Source organism: Rhamphochromis sp. 'chilingali', assembly GCF_963969265.1.
Source record: "Rhamphochromis sp. 'chilingali' genome assembly, chromosome: 15".
In the NCBI taxonomy this organism is placed as follows: domain Eukaryota; kingdom Metazoa; phylum Chordata; class Actinopteri; order Cichliformes; family Cichlidae; genus Rhamphochromis; species Rhamphochromis sp. 'chilingali'.
In genome coordinates this window covers 17,595,873-17,621,674 of record NC_137942.1, presented here as the reverse complement: position 1 = coordinate 17,621,674, position 25,802 = coordinate 17,595,873, and the positions used below count along the sequence as shown (strand labels likewise).

The 25,802-nt window shown below is 41.5% G+C and overlaps 1 protein-coding gene across 1 annotated transcript; it reads right to left on the bottom strand.

Moving 5' to 3' along the window:
• Nucleotides 1-6,908: 6,908 nt before the first annotated feature.
• On the bottom strand, nt 6,909-24,842 carry LOC308410646 (voltage-dependent calcium channel gamma-4 subunit-like). Its single transcript, XM_080904153.1, has 4 exons — nt 24,230-24,842; nt 12,754-12,837; nt 11,726-11,866; nt 6,909-9,780 (listed from the first exon to the last, which is right to left on the bottom strand). Exons 1-4 carry the CDS (start codon nt 24,450-24,452, stop codon nt 9,254-9,256), a joined length of 975 nt encoding a protein of 324 aa, XP_080760279.1. The 5' UTR covers nt 24,453-24,842; the 3' UTR covers nt 6,909-9,253.
• Nucleotides 24,843-25,802: the final 960 nt, after the last annotated feature.

Here is a 25,802-nt window from a genome sequence, read left to right as displayed (position 1 = left end):
TCTGTGAGAGCAGCCACTTGTCTCTAACTGTGTAATAATAGTGTCTTTTGGTGCTTCCTGTCTTGCAGCGTGGCCCTCTGACCTGCTTCATTTGCTCGCGATCCCCCGGTGACTGTGGAGAGACCAAACACCTCACAGCGGCGCAGTCTCTAAGCAACAGCCGTGTCATACTGGAGGGATCACCCCATGCCAGTCGACCGGCGGGGAGAGACACTGAAAAGAGATGACAGCATCTGGCAAGAAGGCAGCTCTGACTCACTTGTGAGTGCCACTCGATGGATTGTTATCAGCATTACCGGGAGTATCACATGTGAGCCGTCAGTGCTGGAAATGTGCAATGACAGTAACGAAACGTACAAAAGCACCTCTCCTGAAATCAGGACTGCCACGTCTGAGCTCAGCAGTGATTAACTTCAATTATGGCAGCCAGCTTCCTTGTTAGAGTTTTTATTCCGGGATGAAAAACAACCTTAATTGGTGGCTAATTTTACCCATACCAGACTAGATTGCACAGCCTTCAGAGGGACCCAACTGTATTCATTTCCTAATGACAGGCAACATTACTCAAGCTAAATTAGATTACCCATGCCCCAAGGCCATTTCTATGAAGGTCATGTTAATATTCTTCTATAAAACGATGGGATTGGATACAACGCACGTTCGCCTCGGTGGCACCACCCTCACGTTTTTGTCTTGTTCCAGCAAAAGCTTTGACCATCGATTTATGGGGCAAGGTTTAGCTAAGGGGATTTGGGATGGTGAATTGTGAGTTAATTGTGAGCATGGGTTGAAGAAAAATGAAATTAGACTGAAATTACAAAGGGTTGGTTTAGCTGCTGTACAGCAACATCAGATATTAACATCTGAAGCAGGGGCGTCACTAGGTTTTAAGGACAGGGGGGGCTTAGCCCCCAAGAGATGCACACGACATGAACGAACGTAGTGAATGAGCACAAAATTTCACAAACAGAAAACAAAGACTGAGAAATTGTTTTCCTACTTTTTTGGACAGATTAAACATCCTAGGCCACCAATAGATCTATTGTTTTATTTCAGTCTGCTTTATAATACAGTACAACAAAAAAACAGAGGAAATGTGTTTGCCGCATCAATAACAAGAAAAAAACTGAAAATAAAAAAGTACATTTTTCTGGCTGCAATCACCAGTTACTTGGTGGGTGGAAGCATCAAAGAATGACGTCTGTTTTTAAGAGTGGCAAATCGGTCAATCACTCTGTTGCGACTCAGATGCTGAAGCGTGTCTTTTTCAATAGACATGACTGCAAGACTGTGAAGTCTTTTCTGACCCATTGTTTGACGCAGCCAGGAGTGCAGCCGACGCAGTGCACTAAAGGACCGTTCGCACGAGCAGCTGCTGACAGGCACTGTTAGGGCAACTTGGATGGTTGCCTTCAGAGAGGGAAACATGTCTGAATCAAGGAGGTTGTACACAGACAACATATTTTTGGGTGGACATCCAGCCTCTGTTTTCCGGGTAAGAAAGTTTCTGGCCACCAGAACCTCCTCTTTTTTCAGGTCAAGTCTGTAGTGCTTTGCAAGTTCATTCAAGTGTGGTTCACTCAAGAAGTTCTCAGATTCAGGACTACATGCCTGGACGCCTTTTAGCAGCCCTGCATCTACACTGCAAAATCTTTGATCAAGCTCGCCAACCATCCGATCCACACAAGGGAAAAGTAACTCTCTTTTCAATGTGTCTGAGTTGTTCAATTCAGTGCGTGAACCCACAGTTGCCTCCAGGACAAAATCCTCCATTTTCCTCTGTTTGTGCCTTGTCTTGGCACCTGGTTCAGGGATACTGTGGGTGTTACACAGGGCCTTGGTTTTCTCATACAGCTCTGTAGCAAATGCATCTGAGTGTTTGCCCTTAAGTGTGTCACACACAGCTTGTTTGCAGATAAAAGCTTCTGCCAGGTCTAAAGTCTCTTTCTGCAGGAATTTGTGGAGTCCTTCGGTTACAGACAGAATCGACTGAAACATCAGTAGTGCATAGACTGCTGAGAACTTGTAGAGCTTTGCTCTGAGACCAACAGCTATGGGGGATCCAATTGCAGATAGGCACTCCAAAATGGCAGGCAATGTCTCAAGAACTGCACTGATTGATCGCAACTGACATGCCCAGCGAGTGTTTGAAAGTTGCACAAGCTCAGTTTTTGTCAATCCAAGCTTTGCCTGAGTCTCCATGAACTTATGATGATTGACTAGGGAGGTGCTGAAGAAAGAATACACACACTCCAACAAGCTGAAAAGCTCCACAGCCTCTGGGACAGCCTTGCAAGTATTGCACAAAACCAGGTTGAGTTGATGAGCATAACAATGCACATAGATAGCCTCAGGATGGAGCCTTCTAAAATGTGCTTGTACACCTCCGGTGGAGCCACTCATAACGGCTGCACCATCATATGTTTGTGCTACACACTTAAGCTCTGCAAGACCATAGTTTTGGATCTGCTGCTGAATCTCATTTGCAATGGACTGGGCATCAAATGATTTTATCTCTGCAAGTGCAAGGAAACGCTCCTTCACTGCCCCCTCTGACACGTACCTGACACAAACAGCTAACTGCTCTGCCTTTTTATCCCTTGCCTCATCCACCATGATGGAATAGACTTTAGACTTTGTCATTTCAGATACAATGACACTAGTAACTTCCTGGGCACAACAGTCAATCATGTCATTCTGGGATGTTGGTGAGATATACTGTGCATTTGATGGGGGATTATGTTTTTGAAGAAAAGCATCAAACTCCTTCAAAAGCTCCATGCATGCAAGAAAATTCCCTCTGTTTGGGCTGTCTTCACCTTCATCATGACCACGAAAAGGGAGTCCCTGTCTCCCTAACATAGAGGTGACTGCAACAATTCGTCTGAGATACTCTCTTCTTTCGACTATCTCACTCACATTTGCAGTTGCTATCATCTGTGCAACGTTTCCCTGTTTGCTAGTTCCCTGGTAGCTTTTCCATGTAACAACACTGTCCTTATGTGTTTGTGCCATCTCATGCTTGCCAAAGATGACTAAAGCTTTCTTCCAGTTCTTGCAACCGTTACTGACCAAACTATCATGTTTGATGTTTTTGCCAAACACTCTACATGGGAAGCAGAAAGCTGCACTCTGGTTGACTGAATATTCTAACCAGTTGTGCTTTTCAAACCAGCTGTGGTTAAATGCTCACTTCTGTGTACCAAACGTATCATGTGGATAGCTCTTCAGCTTCACCTGTCTGGGCCCTGTGTCTTTGTCACCTAAATCAAACCCTGTAGTAGAATGAGTTGCTGCAGCTGCTTCATCATTTTCCCTCTCTTGGCCTGTTTGCTCTCCTCTCTCTGTAATAACTTGATCTTCCTCTGCCTCTCGATCCATTTGCTGCAGCTCCTCTGTCTCTCCTTGCTCTCTCTGACTTGAACTTGCCTGTTGACCTTTTTCTCCCTCAGCCACTCCTTCTGCCTCACCCTTCAAGATACATTAAAACATACTGAATTGTAATGTAAATTGCTAATATCATGACTTCTGCTCCCGCTCCACAGTAATTTGTTGCTCCCAAATATTTTGAAGTTACAAACATTATATTTTGAGCACGCATGTGACTAAAATGGTTGCAATTTAAAGCCCTGAAAAATATTACTAAATTACTTGAATTGAAGTAATATTAAAATAGAACCCTCAAAAATATGTGAGTCAGGCTAATTTGACTTATATACATATCTCTCTCTTTGCTCTCTCCACTTTCTAACCTTGACTCTCCTAAATAAAAGCTCAAGTTAAACAGGTCTTATATGTTGTACCGTGACTGAAATGTTTCATATTTCATATCCATATTGAGTCCCATAAAATTCTAATCAGACTGTCTCCATCACAAATGACTCCATCCTTTGACTCACCTCTCCAGCAGACGTCTCTCCCCTCTGCCTCTCTGTGCTCCTCTGCCCTGACTCCTACAGGTTAATGGGGATGGAGTGATTATTATTATTTCCACTGATGATAACCATACCACAGCTCGATTTTTCAGAGCTAAAACGAGTGACAGAAATTAACATTATGCTAACAATTTAACTTAGTGCGCTAGCCAGGTTTTTATTTATCAAAATGGGGAGCACCTGGTTCATTATTTACATGGGACTCTCTGCTGTTAGCTGGAGCTAACTAATTGTTACTACCAGCCAGTGATGAAGACTTACTTTCTTGAAAAACTTGCGTATATCCATGATTTCTTGCCGTTTGCCACATGTACGCTAGTGTGTCCGCAGGTGTATACGAGCGGAGTGTAAAGTAGCAGTGAAAACGAGGACTGGATTTTCAGTCATGTGGATGTCCCCTGTGAACAACTGGAAGGGATTGGATAACGAAGCACTGACGCTACCTTAACAATGTAAAGCGAAAGGGACCAACCGAGTTATGATCATATTTGTGTGAATAGCGACAGGTTTATATTATTATTTCTTTAAACTCATATTCCTGCATCTTTATATTGAATTTGTCTGCAAGTTCTGTAAAAAAAAAAATCGAATAAGTTAAAAAAAAAAAAAAAACCCCACCAAATTATTTAGGGGGGCTTAAGAATATTTTAGGGAGGCTTCAGCACCCCTAAAATAGGCCTAACGACGCCACTGATCTGAAGATAACTCCCCTAATTAGATTAAAATGAACCAACACCAGTGTGATTACACCTATAAATGAGTAATGCAGTTTTCATTTTGGATGCGAAGCTAAATGTGGAGTATCTCACTGTGTATCCACCAGCACACATGATGCAGATATTCCATATATGGTGTATTGTGCAGTAATAGCAGCTACAACACATTTGACAAAATACATAGCCTTTTGGAAATGAGGAAGAAAATATGGGCAGCTTTATTTAGCATCACCAATTCATCTCCTTTGCTCACAGACTGAATCAGCCGGGTGACTCTTGATATATATATTCTTAAAAATTGCTTCATATGTCCAGGTGGTATCGCTGTGAGTGAGAGTGCAGCAGCTTTTCAACATTTTGATCTATAGAGCTCTGCCATCAGTGTGATTCCTGCTGATTTATTTCTTTGTCAAACAATGTGGATCCTCCAAGGCTGAAGTGGCTCATAGTTTATTCAAGATGACAGTGATTCAGTCTCATGCAGCTGAATAGAAGAGGCATTTAGGACTCTGAGAAGGTCAGACAAACATCTGAATGAACCATTGAACTTTCATTGAAAAACAAGCTGCATGAAGAGGATTGCATGTGGCTGTAAATAGCTGATAAATTTGCTTTACTTGCCAGCATAGCAATGATGCAGTTGTCTCTTAAAAATCTGGTAATGTTTTGATTTTGTTTGCTGCTGTTTCACCCCCCCCCCCCCCCCCCTTTTTTTTTTTTTTTGCTAAACTGTGAATGTTTATTATCACAAAATCAACAGGTTCAACGTCAGAATGACTAATCAACGAGAAGGAAGAGAAGGCAGTGTAACTGCAGCAAGCAGTGCAATCACAGCTGTCTGCTAACATGTCGCAAGTCTCTGATGCAAATTCTAAAAATCAGATCATCAGCGGCCACATGACAAATAAGCAAGGATCGTGCTTGTTAAGTAAACTCATGGAGACTAAATCTCTGTGTAAACTTCTTAAATGGGAACACAGACAGGTGGCACTCAAAGAAACCTCAACAGAAATCTCTGACAGAAGATTGTCCCTATAAGACTACTTTAAAAAGGTATGAAATTAACTTGCAAATAGTAGATGACCAACTCTACCTCCTGAACTATAGTACCTAAAATGCACTTGATTAACTGATCCTCAGCTTTTATAGTGAGAACCACTATAAAAGCTGAAGTTTTGACAGTTTGCTGCTCTGAAGCATTCAGTTATGCATTAACACAATGCTACAATCTTCCCAGGAGTGGATGTCTCAGCAAATTTGCCCCAAGGTCAGACCATGCAATGTTCAGAGAAACTGCAACAAATCCAAGAGCTTTATCTCAGACTCTTCAGGCCGGTGTTAACACCTTGAATGTTAAAGTTCATGACAATCAAGTCAGTAAAAAAAGTCAGTTTGGGAGGGTTGCAGGAGAATGCCTCTTCTTCTTTAACTTTGCAAACCACAAAACCATGAGGCCAAAAGTGGAGAAGCACAGTGCTATGTTTCGTGAAAATCAAACACAGCATATCAGCACAAACACATCATAACTGTCAGGCACGCTGGTGGAGGGATGATGATTTGGGCTTGTTTTACAGCCACAGGACCGGGGCACCTTGAGTTGACTATGATCTCCTCTGTATACCAAACTATGCTAGAGTCAGCTGTGAGGACAGCTGTCCAACAGCTAAATCTTGGCTGAAACTTGGCCAGGTAACAGGACAATGACGACAAGCACCGCAGAAAAGGAAAAAAAATTGCAAGGCCCAGTCAAAGTCAGGACCTCAACTTGAGTGAAATGATGGCGGGACAGAGAGAGCTGTGCATATGCAAATGCCCCAAACCTCAATGAACTGATGCAACACAAGATAAGTGGGTCAAAACTCCTCCACAGTGATGTGAGGGGCTGATAAAAATCATGATTATGCCAGGTTACTAGGCAGCAGTTCATAATAATAACACACTGTTGAGGAATGGTTAAGCATTACTTAATACTTAATTCATTATTTTAAAGTATAAACTAATACTTTACTAATGATTAATAGTGTGTAGTTATTATAAAGTGTAACCAGTTATAGCTTCTACAAGCTATAAACTCATTGGATGTGCTTAATTTTTCATGGGACTACATAAAGACCTGTAAACTTTTTTTTTTAACTTCGCCGCCAACCTGTTAAAGATGATATGATACCAACAGTACCACTAGCATGTTAGTAATGCCACTATGAACACGATAGTGTGCACTTAAAAATCACAGCTGAACACACAGTTTAACCCTGATTTTGTTTATTTATCTGTACACGTGATGTTTGGGGTAGTACCTAAAAAGTGGCAGAGACAAAAACAGTGTACATTCAGATTAAATAAAAATGCTTTTTGATTGGAACATTAAAAGCAGGTTTTACAATAGATTATACGTCGAACAAAGGCACTGAAAATATCCTTACAATAGTGATGATATTGTGGCCGGTTTGGTTGTTTTAACATGGAAATGTACTTTTTCTTCTCTGCCTATTTAAACAAAACAGCTCATCCGACTCTCTTCCCTCCAGAAAATCCATCCTCAAATGTTTACAGTTAATTTTCTTGATGAAGAAAAAGAATGTGCTTATATCCATAGTAAGCCATAAATCAACATAAGCACATACAGTAAGGTACAGCTGCTTCATACACATGGAATAGAAAATATAGTTTCTCTTCCTAAACAGACTTACTGCACTTCACCGTACAAAACAGAATACGTAATAGATTCACAGCAAAAACAGCGTGTGTTTATCTGAATATAAAAAGGTCAATTGAAACACATAACCACTGCCAGATTTATCAAGGCATTATTGTTGTTCTGTAAAATAATGCTTTGAATCTCTGTTCATGTCTCTGCACATTCAGCTTTTTTTCTCTGTGCTTATATATACACAACTTTGCAGCTTTACATTACAAACATATTTTTCCCCACACTGTAATATAAAAGTGAAAGATTTACACTCAGAACAAATCATACTGATGGCTTCATATAACATGTGCTCAGCTGGATATGTGAAGTGATATCTCTAAAGGAATATCAGGCGCACTAAATACAATCAAATACTATTCTGTGGTTGAGTGAGCCGACTCCCAAAGAAACCTGGCTCTGAGATCAAGTTCAAGCAAACGCTCACAGCTTTAAATTAATGCCGTAACAGCATTTTGTCTTTTTTTTTTTAATCAGGTTTATCTTTATCAACAGTCCATTTCTTCAAGGACCTCAAAAGCGTTCAACCTGCCAACACTGCACTGTATTTCCTGAGAAACTAAAAGAAAGAGCAGTGAAGGACTTGCAAGATGAAACACACATATCTTGTTATTATAGCCAAATCTTCCAGGGACCCACTCAGCTCCCTCTGCTTCTGTCTGGGGCCTCTGTTTGACATAGAAGCCGGGCTGGGTGGGTAGGTGGGGGGCTAGCAGATGGACTGCCAGGCTTTGTGACAGACAGACAGACACACATTTGCCGCCTGGCTCCGATCCTCCTGGATGTCGAGACTCCATTCAGAGCTAAAGGAAGTCCTGACCTGTGCTGTTTTCACAGTTCTGGGCAGCCCTTTTTTGTCAGCTTCTCTTCTTTTGTGACAGGCACATACACAATGTAGCCTCCATCAGGGGGTGTGATGGAAGGATCGCAGGCAGATATGGAAGTAGGCAAAAAAAAAGGACCATTGAAAAGAGGTGCTCCAGTGACAAAGAAAAGGACATTTTGCTCCACAGACAAATGTCAGAGAAGAATAAGGAAAGAAAAAAGGAGGAGACGGCAAGGGAGGCAAAACCCTTGCTACCTTTCTAACTTGCACAATCTACTACTCAAATATTAAACACTGTATACATTACAACTGAGCTGTTTCATAAAGACACAGTACATAAACTTTCTCATTCAAACCCACAATTAAAGTATAGAGCAGAACTAAGTATGAGGGCACAATGCAAAGTTTGAAAAAGAGCCACGCTTATATGCAGTGGCAGAAATCTTTAGGGAAAGAACTCTTTTTACTTATACCTTTTTTTCAGTTTTCACTCATTGTTTGATTAGGTTTATGCAACAAAACTACAGGATCAGACATAAAAGAAAAGATCTTTGTTTCCAAAATGTTAACCATGGCTCACAGATCCTGCCTGTCAGAAAGCAATGAAGAGAAACTTCACCCACGCGCACACACAAAGGGAACACCTTTATGGTGAAGAGCACATATCAGTTAGCACCTTGGTATTTAATTTGTGGGCAGAATACTGCTGAATGGCACATCTCTTCCCTCTCAGGTTTACCCACGAAGCACAATCACCATTACTCAAATATCATTTGCGATTGACACACTGCTCATATAAGAATTTTGGCACAGTTGAAAGATAATGCTAATGTTGGACTGGCTACAGCACATACAATATTAACTGTATTCTGCTTTAATATTCTCTAAAAGCAGATGATAAAGCATCCTCCAGTCTTTCTTGGGTCCTTTTCAAAGTGGACACTCTCTCTGTGAAATGCCAGGTTGTCACAAGTGCTCAGTCTCTTGCAGGTTAGCCCAACGCTTTGTCATTCATTCATTTCTTTTTCTGTCCTTCATCTGGTAAACTTTGAGCTACACAAAATACTGCTCACACTGGTGTGGTCCTGCGATTCACCCCATCCTTTATATCATTGGGGAAACAGTTATGGACCTGGAGGAACTCAGCAGCAGCCTCATGTTCAGGGCTGTACGTGTTCTCTGTCACGCTGTCTCTTGCCAGGGCGTACATGGACAACTCATCCAGGGCCCCACTGGAAGATGCCGCCCCCTTCAGACCAACAATGGGCGAGTTCTCCCGGGAAGCCTCCGTAGAATGAGAGCTGGCGTGCGACGTCCTCCGGCGGTAGCGAAAGCTCGGAATCCTTGAGTATGGAGAAGAGGAGGAGAGTGAACGGATAAACTCACGCCGCGCCTTCCAGCGAACTTCCTTGTTTTTCTCGATGTAGATGTTGATGGCGAGGACGGCCACAGTTTCGGCTACAATGAAGGAGAGGGCGCCAAAGTAGAAGGACCAGCCGTAGGAGTAAGTGTACTTCTTGTCATCATCACGTTTGTCACTGGGATCTCCTGCATTGCTTGAGATGTAGACGATGATGCCAATGATGTTGCTCAGACCTGATAAACAAGAAACAGATGAAAGGTGAGGCTCAGTAACACGAGAAACTTCAACAACCAGCGTTTACAGGCTCTCGTCACAACAGAGGTTCTAAATGTGTACACTCTGATTCTTACAGTACAGAGAATCTTGAGCCACCACCTTATTTATTTATATGTTGCTTCCAAACTTGCTTGTAATATCTTAAAATGGTCTTTAACAACAGTTCTCCAGGCTTTCTGAAGGTCTTTAAAAATTTTTTTGGTTTTTTTTGTATGGGAGCGTTTGCTGTTTTTTCAGTCCAGTCTTTGTATCTGATTATTTTCACTGGATTACTTTTCTTTGTTAAGCCACTTAACACTAACCTATGACTCACTGAAGCATAAAAAAGGCACCTAGCTCAGGGGATTAACAATTATTGTATCTACACATAACAGGCAACAGCAAAGAAACAATTTTGAATTGAATCATTAGCCTCTTTGTTACTGTCACAAACAAAACCTATAATTACTTCCCTCTTTAGCAGAATCTACAAAAATAGCAGAGTTCAACAAAAGTAAATCGTAGTATTGTACCAACTAGATTATTCCTAGATAAGTGCACAGTGTGTCCTTGAAAGGGCAACTGCACAAGCAGAGGACCAAAGAAGAAGTGGAAGTCCTAAGAAGCTATCTAAATTTGCATATGTACAGACAAATACATTTAAAAAACAAGAAAATTATGTTTTATTACATTTACACTGATTTTACGTTAATTTACATTTAATTTACATTTGAAATGTAAAATCACAGTCTATTTATGTAAATTTAATGATATTCTAGAAAAACAGTACAAAACTGTAAAATACACAGTAAAATACTTTTATATTACTTTTTTTTTTTTTTTTACAGTGCAGATAAACAGTATCTGAAAGTCATGTCCTTAAGTAACGGGGGGAAAAAAATCCAGCTAAGACTTGACACAGGACCTGAGAGATGGATTTGACTCTTCAGTTGATCCATCTCAGAAATGGTCTCAGTGGAAGGATGGCTGGGGAAACAGGCCTGCAAAGGCTGAGGTATGCCAAATTACACAAGAACTGGAGGTCTTATTGAGTGATAAATTTGAAATTTTTAGTTCAAATCCTCATCAATATGTGCGGAGGAGGTCAGGAGAGAGATCCAATATCAAGTGCCTACAGATATTTAAAAAAAACCCCACTCTGTCAGGGTATTTTGGGTAATTTATGGAATTTGGAAAATAGAAAACTGCCTCAGATTCATGTTCAAGTTCCTGTATTGATACCCTTAGGTAGATTTGTTCCCTTTTTTTGATTTTGATCCAACATATAATAATAACATATGGAAAACGTTGGCAACCTCTTCATTTTTCAGCATGACATTGATCCCTGGAAATCTATCAGTGATGGATTGGCCTTCCCAGAGCCTGGAGCACAACATTATTGAAGCAGTGTTGGATCATGTTGAAGGAGATCAGAACAAAAAGCAGTCAACATCCAAAGAAGAGCTTTGAATGTCCTTCAAGACGCCTGGAGAACTATTCCTGAAGACTACTTAAAGAAATGCCAAGTAAGCTTTCCTAAGAGACTGCTGTGGCTCAGGCTGTGTTAAAAATGAAGGTGGTCATACCAAATATTGACTTTCAAGTTCATTTTAATTGTACAAACCCTATTTTTGCCTTATTTGCAGTATTTCCATCTATGTCTACATATGCCTCACTAATTCTCTGAACCTGGTTCCCATTTTTCTAATATAAATAAACCAGGGGCTGCGCAAGACTTTTGCTTGGTATTGTACGATATGTGAAGAATGGATATGGTGCCTTTTTTTTAGTGGCAAATAAAGCTCATCATCATGATTGCACCTCTGACAAAGTACAAGTTACTTCCCTCCATTTGTAAAACCAGCATGCAAGACTGGACTTGACTGTAAACATGGATGACAGTGCATGTTTCCTCCAGCTCACCTGCAGCTACGAAGAGAATGCCAGCGCTTAGGAGCACATTGTTTGTCTTGTTGTAGACTCGGCCCACCCCAACACACAGCCCGCCGAGCATCAACAGGATGGTACTGAGGATGGGGAACACACTGGAGGCGCGAACTACACCTGCAGTGGATGGAGTAGTCACTGTAAACGGCTTAAAAATGCAGTTTATTTCAAGACTGTATGAATTAATGTAACAACCAAGTTTCATAAATTATCAAATATATTATAAAACATATATTTTTTATTAACCTTTCGAGTCCAGTACCACTTCTTTTCAACCTCTTCTTTGATCTGTTTTTTAAGCTCCATTATTAGTCATGCTTTGGGGCTTTGTTGTGACAAAGCTTTGCTAATCAGCTGTGGGTTGCAACACGCACTCTCGCTGACTATCACCAACCCTAAAATGAATCACTGTGCCATTTTACAGGTTTCCAAAGATGAATGAGCTTATTCAACTGTAAAGTCCTTTATTAAGCCCTCCTTTTATTTAGACTGGCTAATGGACTGAGTTTGGACTTGACAAGTCTCCTTTGTTCTTGCATATTAGGCAGATTCTGAATCAGCTTTAAGTGATGGGTCTCCAGTGACAGAATATTCATTGTGTATCAGACTAATCACAAGTCATGTTTAAGCCAGTTTTTCAAAGAAAAACAAGGAAAACTCTGGTTTAGACTCATTGTAACAGTGATTTTGCAACTGAAATGTAAAATCTAAGACATCAGTTAATGAGTAGAATAAAGATGAAGACTATCCAATAGATACAGCCAAAAAATTGCTTGTAAACATATAATAGTGTTTAATAATGCTTTAATGACTTTAAGCTTTGAAATGTGTGAAACCTCACTGTCTCGTATATCTTTCTGACTCTACATAGATAAGTGAGTTATCTGTCTGCTTTCACAATCAAATGACAAGATGCTGAATGTCAGAGGACTTCCTGTTTTTCCTTTTAGGAGTAACACAGTTTTACCGGTACCAGACGAAATGTACAAGTCGGGAACACTTACGTAGCAGATACTCCGAACTGTCTGTGTCATAGTCGTTGTCATCAGGGAAATGGTTGATTCTGTAACAGCTGCCTTGATTAATGCCTGCAGGGCGAAAAGCACAAGAATGAGCCTCACTAGCCCGCTGTACACATCAAGGCTGCATTTGATTTAAACATTTAGGGTGATTTCTTTCCTATTCTTGGAAAGATATCCCAAAGTTAATCCCCTCCACCTTCCCCCCGTAACAACGTACAACTCATAGGAGCATGGTGCTGCCTAACATGTTTAAACAGTGACCTTTTTCAAAGCATCCCTTTCCAATTAAAATCTACAAACACAGGTGCTGCTGTTCACATTAATTAAGGACAGGATCAAACAACATTAATGTAATTAGTAACACCTGTGTTTACCTAGTACTTCATGCCAAAATGGTTGCTGGGAAAACAGTGTGTTGAAGAACGGGCGATAATCTACTCGCAACCCTAAGGAAGACATTTTGACAGAAAGCGAAACTTAAAGATGGTCCTGGACAAGAGTCGAGCTTCCCCAGTGGGAAGTTAGGCGTGTTTATTCCACCACCACTTCCCCTGCCACTTAATGCAGATTTTTGTTGCTATATATGCCAGATCAGTAGTGTTTATGTGAGTCATTTCAGACAGAAAGAACAAACAACCTATATAATCATTTCGTGGGTGGAATCGTTGCGTGATAGCGGCTGATGCTTCCTCCCTGTGGGCAACTTTTTTTTTTCCACCAGCAGTGGCAATGTGTCTTTGTCACTGTGGCATAGACACAGGTCAGTGTGGTTTGACCTTGTTGTGGGTCTGTGAGCTGTGTGTTAGTGTGTGTGTGCTGCTTATGCAAAATGTGGTCCTGGAAACACTGGTAAAAATGCTTCTAGTCTTACTGACAACTCAAAGTTTTTACACTACAAATGACATTCGCACATTACCTGCAGCACTTGATCTATCCCACACACTCTCTCACTGCCTGACCCTTTGATGAATATGTTTATGGTTATTTGTGTTCAGCTGTCTGGATATCCATAGACGGATGTTGTCAATGAAAAGATGGACATCACTGACTAAAATCTGCCCACTTAGCTCACTCCCAGTTGAAGCTTCTTAGCACATTCTTTTTTAATTTTGGGGTCTTCTCTTTATTGGCTCCTTTGAATTCAATAATAGAATTTAAAATCTTTTTTCTCACACACGGTCTTAAATAATCACACCCCAGGTTATCGTGAAGACCTCATGATTTAGTATTACCCCGATAGAGCATGTTGCTCTCAGACTGCTGGTTTACTCATGGTTCCAAAGGTGCCTTCAGCTTTCAGGCATCTCTCTGGTATAGCCAGCTACCAGTTTGGATTTGGGAGGCAGACCCTCTCTACTTTTAAGATTAGGCTTAAAACTTTCTTTTCTGATAAAGTTTGTAGTTAGGACTGGTGGACTTCTTTACTCACCTCTTTTCTACTCTTTATGGGTTTATATTCCCCTTTGCAATTACTTAGTTATTATTAACTTCTGACTCTCTACCACAGTGTGTCCTTTGTCCTCTTTCCCTACTCTACCCCCAGTAGATCACAGCAGATAGCTGACCCTCCATGAGCCTGCATTATTGTGGGGCCATTAAGATATAAAAAGCCTTGAGGCTACTGTTGTTGTGATTTGGTGCAATATAAATAAAAGTGAAATGAACTGAATAAAATTAATTTGTATCTCCCTAGCTTATTAAAAATCTTCATCTGATATATAAATACAGAGTGTCTTTGCTAAGTCTGCAGAGATAAGATGCTTTAGTGGATCTAGATAAAAGAAGATGGAGTGAGAAGACACTTCTCAGATGACCTCAGACTATTTTTCATGTTTAATAGTGCTTCTTCTTCAAGGTAAAAGTGAAACACAGCATGGCTTCCACTGGGATTCATTTGGTCAACTATCAGGCAAATGTTTGTGTGTTCATGATGTTAAAAAGCCTTCCCCTCTTTCATAATAAGCTCTTTTTTCCTTTACCTTTTCTCTTCTTTCAGCATTAGGCTGGAAACATTTACTTGAATCTGTACATGCAGCATGCAAAGGCTACACGTTTTCCCAGATTCCATTGTTAAGACTTTGACCTTTGACCAAAACTATTGTTAAGAGCTCGCTGAGTAGACCGTGAATTCTGCAAAGTTGAAATCACAGTTCAGTGCACACACATTTGAAGAAGAAAAAGCGGCAGGACTATATAGCTGTGTGATTAAGATTGCAATGCCCGTAGGGATTTGATGGCTTGTGGTGCGTGTCCAAATCCAGGTGAATGGTTGAATGCCAGAACAAGAAGTCTATTTAAACAACACAACAATAGACTGTGCGGGAAGCTTTTAACACCAAGGTGAGCGAATGAAAGAAAGAGGAAAGAGGGAGGGAGAGGTTAAAGCTCAGAGAGGCCCTGAGCTCTAATTGAGCGCGAGTATAAACAACACCTTGTGAAGAGGAAAGGGGGTTAGGGGTGGGGTTAATAGATGTGCTCTGTGCAGTAGTGGTAATGCAGTGAGCTCTTTGACTATTCATTAACCATATGAACACACTTATTCTAGGAGGAACATCTAAAGTATTAGAGATGGGCTGCACTGGGCTCTAATTTGCATATATTTACATAAACATATCTACGGCCTATGTGTTGCATGTTCATGTGTGCTTGTTTGAGGTTGTGTGCAGAGGTATTGGCCATAATCCCTGCCACGTAGCATGTTGCTAAACGATAGGGAAAATGTAAAAATCGGACACCTCTTATTGTCTATGTGACTCATGTTAAAGTATTGTGTTTTGTTAATAATATGCTAATAGTCCTCATACTCTATTAAACCTATGTTCTAACACATGAGGACATCGTTAAATATTTTCCTTTCTCTTTTGGGTTTGTGCTTTTAGAGGCTAAAGAGGCTCTTTAAACTTATTAAAGTCATTTATCTCTCATATTGAAGGACCTGCCCCCTACTTTGGCTTGTGAGGACGATGAAAGCCTGACATAGCTTTGCTAGTTGCCTCACCATCATTGGACAATTGGTGTTTAGGGAAAAAGGGGTCTGTGAATGGTTCATTAGCTGAGGCTCAGTTAAGCTTTGCCTGCCTCTGTAAGCATAAAGACTTCTACCCATGTCGAAAATATATTCCCCCTTCATCTCCGCCCGGTCTAACAGACAAAAGAGATGGGGCCTGACCCGCTGCATGAACACCAACCTTCCCATTAACAGCACACAGACAGAGACCTGTCAACTCCATTTCCCAGGTGCCTGAGGGTGAGCCACCGAACCACCTTTCTCTGTCGCTCAGCTTTTAAGGGCACGCTCCCTTCCATTAACTAGGTCTGCTGCTTTATAAGGGACATCAAATTAATTAGTGTCAAATCAGTCTGTGGAAATGGAGCACAAGTTTCTGTGTTTAGTCACTGATGGAAAAAAAAAGGGTTCTGGACTATTTTAAGCAGCAACGTGAGACTTTGTGCCTTGTGAAAAAAAGAAACACATGCACACACATCTGGCTCATGTGGTTAAACAGCAAAAAAACAGGCACCTGAGCTGTGCTGTTAATTGCTGTGTAAATACCGGATCGTGCTGGAGCGGCAAGGCTTGTTGCAGATTTTACACGCGCATTTCTGTTTGCATGATTGGCTGTGTCTTTTTCTGCTTCTGCATCCAAGTGATTTTACACTTTTTATACGCTGCTTGCAAAAACAAACCTTTCACTGTGAACCTAAAATGTTACTAATAGCCAGTCCAGTCTCAGCTACTCAGCCAGTCTGACGCCTCTGTTTTCCTCTGTGTGTGTGTGCGTTTAGATGTTTAGACATCTTTGTGAGGACAGAAAATTGGCGAGCTGCTATATTCGTGGGGACCAACAGTCACTTGGGGACAAAATGCCCATCAACACGAGTTTGAAGGCATTTTTGAAGCTCAAAATGTGTTTTTAGTGTCATTGTTACAATAAGGTTATGGTTAGGTTTAGTTTGAGGGTAAGGATCAGGCATTTATTTTTGATGGTTAGGGTTAGCGCCTAGGGAAAGCATCATGTCAATTAGATGTCCTCATTAAGATACCAAAACAAGTGTGTGTGTGTGTGTGTGTTGGAGAGAGAGTGAGAAAGAGAGAGAGAGAGAGATATGTAGATTGGAAGAGATAGAGGACAATGTTGGTACTGATTGGAAATCTTTTTATAAGTGGATGCCTCAAGGTTAATGATTTATGAGTGACAGTTATCAACACAATATCAGGGTTTAGTGTGTGTGTGTGTGTGTGTGTGTGTGTGTGTGTGTGTGTGTGTGTGTGTGTGTGTGTGTGTGTGTGTGTGTGTGTGTGTGTGTGTGTGTGTGTGTGTGTGTGTGCAGGCTGTGAGATGGACCCTTCATGAAATGAAATAAAGTCTGAATACTGAGCAGGTGGGAGGAGGAGGGGTGAAGCGGAGATTAAACAATGGAAGAAGGTACAAGGAAATGAAACAACAAAGGCGAGCAGAGGAACGATGAGGATGGCGTAAAGATAGGAACCAACCTTAAAAAGGAGAAAGAAATTAGAACGGGGAGAGAGCGTTTAAGGGCAGAGATCTGAGATCAGCTGCAGGAGTGCTGGTGATTAAAAAACAAAAAAAACAAACTAAAAAAAAAAGTGCTTATTAGGTTGATGCTTCCAGTATGACTGGGTCGAAACAAACTGGGAATTATTCCTACACAGTCAACATATTAGTGGGGAAATGATGGGTTCCCAGGGCCTTATTCGAGTTGTGAAACCCCATGCTGAGCATCCTGTTTCCCTCTTCTCCATGGCAACCCCTGTAAGTTTTTAATAAGCTCATTTACATAAACAATCTCAGAGGATGCATTTGACATTTTCATTATATCATGATACCCGTTAAATAAGAGACTTCCCCCTTCAAAGATCTGTCAGTGCTTAAGCGGGCATGGCTGTGAACACAAATGGGCACGTGCCTATACAAAAAACAACAAAAAAACAAAACAAAAACACGTGTTCATACACACTTACACACATTCATTGGAAGCAGCTGCCACAGCTGTGGTGCCACTGGCAACAGCATGATGCACGTTGTCGTTGTTTTGAATTAGAGCAGCTCAGCCTATAGCAAATGACAGGGCGGCCTCGGTGGAATACACCAAATAACGTTGTCTCATCAAGTCACTGCTCGCTCACCCCGGTGTCTGCAGGAGAACTGCAGGTGATGGCAGTAAGCTTCATGCGACACGTTCCCTCACTTCCTCGTTTTCACACCTGGCTGGCTCTGGATAGATTGATGTGTGAACCAATCAAAAGGGACATCAATGCTGCATTTCACTGGAGCTGCGTAGCCTCCTCTAAGCGATGCACCTTACACTCTTTACAACAAACGGGCTCAGCAGCAACCTGTTCTGCTTTATTGTCCTTACTTCTTTCAGCTCTGCGACGGAGAGCAGCTGATGAGGGAGAGCGCTCTGAGCTTTACAGAAAAAGGAGGGATGAATCCATTTTATGAAGCCGTTACAGACAAAACACTGTAAGCGACGATACCACAAACGACTCGCACTGATTCCGCGTACGATTATTGCGCTGCGAGCTGGGGATGGCAGGACAGGGGTGAAAAAAAAAAAAGAAAAAGAAGAAAAAAGCTCTGTGTAATAAAACAAACCCCTCCTTTCTTTTCAGTCCAAGTGAGGATGAGAGAAAAGCAATTTGGCGAAGACATCAGTGATTCAGTGTTGATATGACTGACAGTTGGTTAATTAAATTGTCACCAGGCTGCAATTTCTTCAAACACAGCTCCGCTTGGGTTCCAAGTTGTTGGAAGAAAACTGTGATCTATCACGTAGTCTGCTGTGAAGCCTGTTATGCTCTGCCACTCATTTAAAAATGTACATGTATAATGGATTCTCAACATGGTGCTTGAGAGGTCATTGTAAGAGTGTGGATTCAAATGAGAAAGCTTTAACATATCTGCACAGGTGCTCTTTTGGAATTTTATGTCATACGGTTGATATTTTTCCAAATGAATTCTGTTACTTTCCACTGTTGCTTGTCTGTATAATATCATTACATGGACTAGAACCAGAGACATATTGGCTTCTGTTCATTGGATCCCTTTAGAATCTTGAAGTGTTGGTCTTGAATATTCAGGTCCCGGCTTGTCTGAAAGACCTTATAGTACAATATCACTCCAATATAGCACTTTGTCTTAGGCTTCAGGGCAGGCCTGGCGTATTTTAATTTTGTTCTTGGCTTTTCTTGGCTCTTCCTGGCCGGCTGTTGCACACCTTCAACTCACTGTCATCATCTGGATTGTCTTAATTGTCTTAAGGACCGTGTGCAGCAATGCTTCTCTGCCTGATCGTTCCATCCACTACGGTGATGAATTTGCTGGAGCGCAAGAGCTGCCTGTGGATCCCAATACCTCCCCACGACCCACCTGCTTGCCCATTCTTCACCATTCAGCCCACACCTCTCTCAGAAACCAGCCCACCTAAGGAGCCTCTCTTAGCCACCTGTTCTCCTAAACCAAGTAAACACGTCTAGCCATTTATAAATCTTGACAATCTGCTCTCAGACTGCTGGCTTACTTGTGGTTAAAGCGCCTTGTTGTAAATTGTCACTATATAAATAGAATTGAATTGAACTGAGTTAAACTGAATCATTACCATGGCGTGTATCTGGTTTGCGATTCAGATCGAAATCTTTTCCTTTCATTACCTTTCAGTTGACAAACAACCCACTCTTAAAAAAAAACAACTATATTACAGCAGCAGCTTCAGTATATAAACATCACATAGGTGAAAAACATGTGCCTTTCCTTGCTGCGGGGACACACTGGTTTCTCCAAAATGACCAAACGCTTTTCATGAATGTTGAATTTTCCCTCTACAGTTTTACATCTATATACACCGAAGATTTGATGTTACAAAGTCTTTACTTTGTTGCAGACTGACTGTTAAGAAACAGAGTAACTCACTGCTGACTCTACCTGCAGCACAGCGACAGCACCACAACCCATTTGCTCACCAAAATGAGAGAGTTGCTGGCTTTTACGCTTGGAGCACAGCAGTGGTTACTTCATTAATTACTTATGATAAATTATCCCCAGAGATAGACTTGATCAGGATCTGAAAGCAAATAACATTGTGGCTGTAACTTCAGGCAGGTGACTCACACAGAGTCATAGTTTATGAGCTACATTTTAATAAGTGTCTGATCAATTTATCAAAGTTTACTAATGTGTATGCACAGATACATTGTGTGATGTGGCTTCACTCATTAGAGGTGCTGTTGGTACTGTGTGTGTGAATAAGGCTGTGAGGAGCAATAACTTAAAGAGCCCTGTGCAAATGACAGAAAGACGCCACTTTATGAGACTGATTATGTCAGCAACATGATATGTTCCATCACTTGCAGAGCCAGTGTAATCCCAAACCACAGGATAAATCTTTGCACAAGGGTAAGCCAGTAAGTTTTGTCATCTATATTTTAAGGTTTTTTAGGTGTTTGACCACAACAGTAAATCTAGATCTTGTCAGAAGGAGTTAAAAAACACCTCTTCATCCTTTTCAAGAATTACAAGGTTAAAATTGCTTCTTTTGTTACATCTAGATTGGACTGCTGCCAAGCACTGTATGCTGTAGTTGGTCAATCATCTCTTGCACATTAACAATTATTCCAAAATGTCACAGGAACAGAATCCAACAAAAAGCATCACTGTTTTTATTAAAAGCCTTAAACAATCTTGCACCTGTATATGTGGTAGTTAGACTGGGTCCACACACTCCTTCAAGATCATTAAGGTCTGCTTCCCAATCACTCCTGACCATCCTGCCATTGTTTCAAGAGGGTCTTTGCTGCTCCGATTGCCTCTGAAGTGGAAATTCCAATGCAAATTTTATTTATACCAATTTTTTATTATAAGTAAACTTAGTGTGCTTAACACAGATGATTAAAAACACTGGAAAAACGTGCAGGCAGTAAAAACAGCAAAATAAAACTTGACATCAGATAAACATGTAACTGTCTTTGAATCTAAGCTAAAGATATGCCTTTCTTTGAAAAGCCTTCAGAAACCTGAAGGCTTTATTGTTGTGTTATGTTACATGAATGATGTGGATGTAAGTAGAGGAGTAGACGAGTTTTAGAAGCTCTTTTGTTTTTATTGTAAAACGCTTGGATTTTAAATGTGCTACAGAAACAAAATGTGCAGACTAAACGCAAAGGCACACCGTGCAGACAGTCTCGGGTTAGTACACAGGCAGGAGGAAAAGGTGCAGACACTTTTCTGGCTTAATCTGGGCTACTTTGGACACTCAGTTTTGAGGATGGCCTTCCTTGGGTTACAGAAACTGTTTTGTGGGCCAGATGCCCACCTGACATCCGGCCCATATAATGGAGACCTGTGGCTGTGACTCATCCTGAGTCAGCACTGTCAGTCAACACAAGCTGTGAGAGAAGCATAAGAGAACTGCAGATGTGGGCCAAACATAAATTGCCATCCCACATGTGATTGCCAACACAGAAAAATGACACTTCTGACAATCCTCTCCAGTCTTGGAAACAGGTGATGGTACTGTAGCTCTAGAGGCCTGGGTTCAAATCTGCCCTGAGATCATTTTTGCCCTGCTCTTTCTTGCACCTTTCCTGTCTTTTATTTAAGTTCCTATCGCAACAAAGGCTAAAAAGCACCAAAATTTTTTTAAGTCCGCTAATTTGCAGTGGCGGTTGTGTACAGCACAAAGACGAGGGTGTGGGATTTAAAGGTTTGAAGAGATCAACTTAGATTAATCATCAACTGTTTTTCATCAGCTGTTTTTGCAGAGGTTTCAAAATCACCACTTTATGAGCTTCATCTAGAAGACACCAGCCCCTAGACCCTAAATATGAGATGAGCAAAGGCGCACTATTCCATAAAACTACAATTCATTTCATTATCAGTGGATCTGATGCTAACTATCTTCAATAACAGAAGTAAGTTTAGAAAAGGTATCTGTCAGTAATTTTCTAAAGTCAAAAAACTGCTTTTTTAAACTGATGAACAAGCAAATATTCACATTTCACAGGCTGATGGCAAAGATTTTTCTTGGTCCCAATGACATAAACCGTGGTCAAAGGAGCTTGCAAAGAAAAACGTCTGGACTTCTTTAGTTGCTTTGCAAGCTCGTTTGACTACAATGACCTGGATAACTGAGAACCTTCACAGTGACATAAACCGTGGATCTGTGGAAACTATCGAAGTAACAAAGAGCTAAGTGCAATAACACAGAACAGAATGAGGAGAACTGAGGACTTAAACCTATAAAACAGAGGAAAACATCGCATCAAGCTGAGGAACAGAGCATGGCATGACTGGTGATAGAAGTTGGGCCCTGCTGGCTAATTAGTGCCCCTTCACGACTTCTCAGTTGTTACATTTTAATTACAGACTCTTAGAAAATGGCAAGAATAGCAAAGTGACCCCCACACAACCTAAACTAGCGCTCCCACTGACCCTCAAGAAAAACAGCTGCCTCCCGACTCACACCAATCCGCCACCAGCTGGGACGTTTACTGCAAATATGTACCTGGTAATTGGATTGTTCATTAGGTTATTTCTCGTTTTAAAAAGCTGGTTGTATTTACTAGAGTCACAAGCAATAGTCTCTGATGCTTGCCGATTCTGTTGCAAATGAGGTGCACTCCGTGGCCTTACAATATTCATGTGGGAAAACAAACATTAAAGGGGAAAAGAAGTCAAAACACCGGCTGTGAAATGCAAAAGACTCCACAGAGGAGGGAAATAATGACCTTCCGATAAAGTAGACTCATTTTATATATTCCCGCCTACTCCTTAATTGTCATGAACCCAGTCTGTTTGTCTTTATGGCCAGAGGGGTGTGTGTACATTTGTGGTTGGAGTAATGGTGAAGGTGGTAGAAGTGGTGGTGGTGGGGGGGGGGACTTCCTCGCTTGTGTTCTCCTCTACACTTATGAGTCTCCATGACAACAGAGCCTCCAGCTTATAGTTTTAGGCAGAAGCACAGAAGTGAAACTATCTACTCGTAACAAACGAGGATGTTCTCCTCTCCGAGCCGTCCACCTTCACCCACAGCGTGAGCCCAGAACAGTCAAATCAATGACGACAGCTCAATCCTTCCCGATATGTGGCCTCTGATGACATTAGCTCCAGGAAATGTGATTCAAAACAGGCTCATAATCAACAGAACTGCAGAAATGGAAAAGCACTGATTCTGACACCAGCTGATTTTACATAGGCTGCACAGGCATTGTATACAGAACTGTGTTTTCTTTTTTTCTGATACAAGTGTCCTCAAAAAAAAAAGTCAAGAAAAGAAAAACATACACCAGGAGATGTATCCTGTACTTCTATATAGAATGAAATCCAATATATATAAACAGTTGTTAAAATGGGATTCGGAAGGTGGGGGAACGCTAAGATCAGGTGTAGCCCCCTTTGTCATTTATTCTTCTGTGTTTTATTTATTTTTCTGCTCGTTTTGCTTCAAACTGTCTTCTATCAATCACTGCGTCATAACAGACGTCTGTGCCATAAGCAAATCGATCAGTTGAAGCCACTCTCTGAGGCAAGAAGTCAAGAGGTGGTCGGAAGGAAGATTGGTCAATGAATGAGTGCCTGTCTGCCTCCGAAATAAGACGTCACTGCCAGCGCACCTCCTTATCGAACATGTAATCAGAAAAAGGGGGAGCAGGGGAGGAGAAAAAAAAAGAAACCCCTCAAAACACATTCGGGAAGGTTGAGCTTGTGAAAAACATATTGTTTACCTGATGCTCTATAACAACAAATAAGTTTTTTTTTCTTTTTTTGCTCGGACATGACGTGAACTCAGAGTCATCTATTTTTAAATCACCGGGCATGTTTCCATAGCAATTTCAGGGATGTTGCCAAGCAACAGCAACGGATACAATGAAGACATGAATGAAAGTAGACTGATAGCGCGCACATTTCCTGCCAGCTTAAAAGTGAATGGGCTCAGACGCGCCGTCTTGGCATCATATTCGTTTGCAGACTATTCAGCCGAGTTGACTGTGTGGGCCTGCGCTTGAACAATGAGATGTAACAGTTGGCAGACAGCTCGAGAAGAGCGTGTACAGCGGGGCAACGCCGGTTTCTTTCCCGTTTTTATGCCCCTCAAATCTGTAAATGTGTGCATATTTGTTTTTTCTGTCTCATTCTTTATCACCTGAAAGTTGTTCCGCGTGTGTGATCTCTTTCTCATTGCGTGCCCATCTCCAGAAAGAGACACTTGGCATGCGTAAAGGGAAGGCGTCCTTTGTGCGCTCAGACTGAGACTGATTGTACACACTGGGAAGCAAAAGGTTCATACGAAACCCCCCCCCCCCCCCCCCCCCCCCCCCAAAAAAAATAGTTTCTAGGAGAATAAAATGTGCTATATTTTTAACAACATTTCACTAGAAACCCGGCGTGTTTTTCTCAAACATGAGCACAGTTAAATCCACAAAGTGAGCAGAGCTTACCCTCGATACAGCAGATTCTCCACAGCCCAGAGTGGGTGAGATCGCCCTTCTTACTTTTGGGTTGTGGTTGTGTCTCGTCTGTGGTGGCATTAGTGCCGTTGCAGATGTATGCCCGAGAATAGAGCCAGTAGTCCGTGCCGATGGCGATGGTCATCAGGCTAAAGGCAGCGAAAGCCCCCACAGTGGCCAACAGCGTTTGAACCCCGCGGTCACACCAAGCCATGGCGCTTCATACTAGTCCACACACTCACCGGTCCAGCATGCACGCATCGGAGCGCGTCAGGGCGCGGATTCTTTGGTCATAGTTGTTTTTCTGCGTCCCATCTGCCCTGTGGTTAAAGTGGAGTGTATAGAAGCCCGGGGTAAAAGAAGAAGAAGCAGGCTACAGCTACTATATGAAATGTTCACCTGATGCTCAGAATCTACTGGTTGCTGCTGTGAACAGAAGAGAACACCGGTTCTGCTCACTCCTTATGCCCCACGCTGATCGGAAGCGCTCCGGAGAGCACATCGCACCAACTCAAAACATTTCAAACCTTCTGATTCTTGTTTTTTTTCCCCTCGGAACACTTTTTCTCTGTTCCTACACAGACCGCATCCTTGTTAAAGCCCATTGCCAGTGAGGGCTATGTCAACTGCTCTTAAGTGAGACCACACCCTCATCAAATCTAACCAATGGAGGAGATGTGCATTTGAATAAGTAAAGGGAGAAATTGTGTGACATTTAAATCTATCTCAAAATTGGAACACTTTCGCATGAAACAAATTGATTTGACTTTTTCTTTTTTTTTTTAAACAATCTGCACCTTGTTTGCGACACTTGGACACTCTCCTCTGATTTCAAAAATCTATGAACATTACCAAACCAAACTCAGAGTCAGCTGTCATAGGGGAAGGGTGGATGCGCGAGCCTGTGGGAAAGAAATAATGACAGGCTTTGACACAATGGTCCTTCTCTGTGGTGCGCAACTGCCAAACAACCAATTCCCCGCAGAGCAGACCATTAAAAAAGCAATTAGATACTTGGCGTGTGCGCACACAGCATTTTAAATCACACGGAGTCATATCGGATTTTCCCAAGACGGTCACAGGAAAGCAGGAAGCTGGAACTGAAAAGAAAGTACGTATTGACTGACCAAATCTATGACACCTCCTTAAATAAACCTTTCCCTCCGCTGCTTCTGACTTTGATCATGCACCTGACAAATTGGTTAATTGGACTTGCCCCCAAAAAGCCACTGAGCCCACAGAGTCAACACCGAATGAAAGACATGCTCAATGCATCTCCAGATGGAAGATTTTTTATATCAGCAGGAAAACATTTTAGGAGCATGCTGCTTGGATGGCTTGAACTGGCAAGATGCATAGGGCTTATGGGAATGAATGAATGAATGAAACAACTCTTGATGGTGCTGAAATCAAGGCAGGTAAGGCAAGCGCTCACATTTGTTTTAATGAACAATTGTGTTCAGAATAGTTTATTCTCCATATTACACAAACTCGGTACAAGTGTGTCTTTACGTTCCCATATGCTGCTTAATGAATGAATGAAATCAACTTGGGAAAAGCACTG

Excerpts from the sequence above, each read along its gene's own strand:
- LOC308410646 (XM_080904153.1), bottom strand. The coding sequence starts at position 24,452 with ATGGCTTGGTGTGACCGCGGGGTTCAAACGCTGTTGGCCACTGTGGGG. Across the intron at positions 11,867-12,753 it reads CAGTTCGGAGTATCTGCTAC|GTGTAGTTCGCGCCTCCAGT; the intron begins GTAAGTGTTCCC and ends CATCCACTGCAG. Across the intron at positions 9,781-11,725 it reads CATTCTCTTCGTAGCTGCAG|GTCTGAGCAACATCATTGGC; the intron begins GTGAGCTGGAGG and ends CTTGTTTATCAG.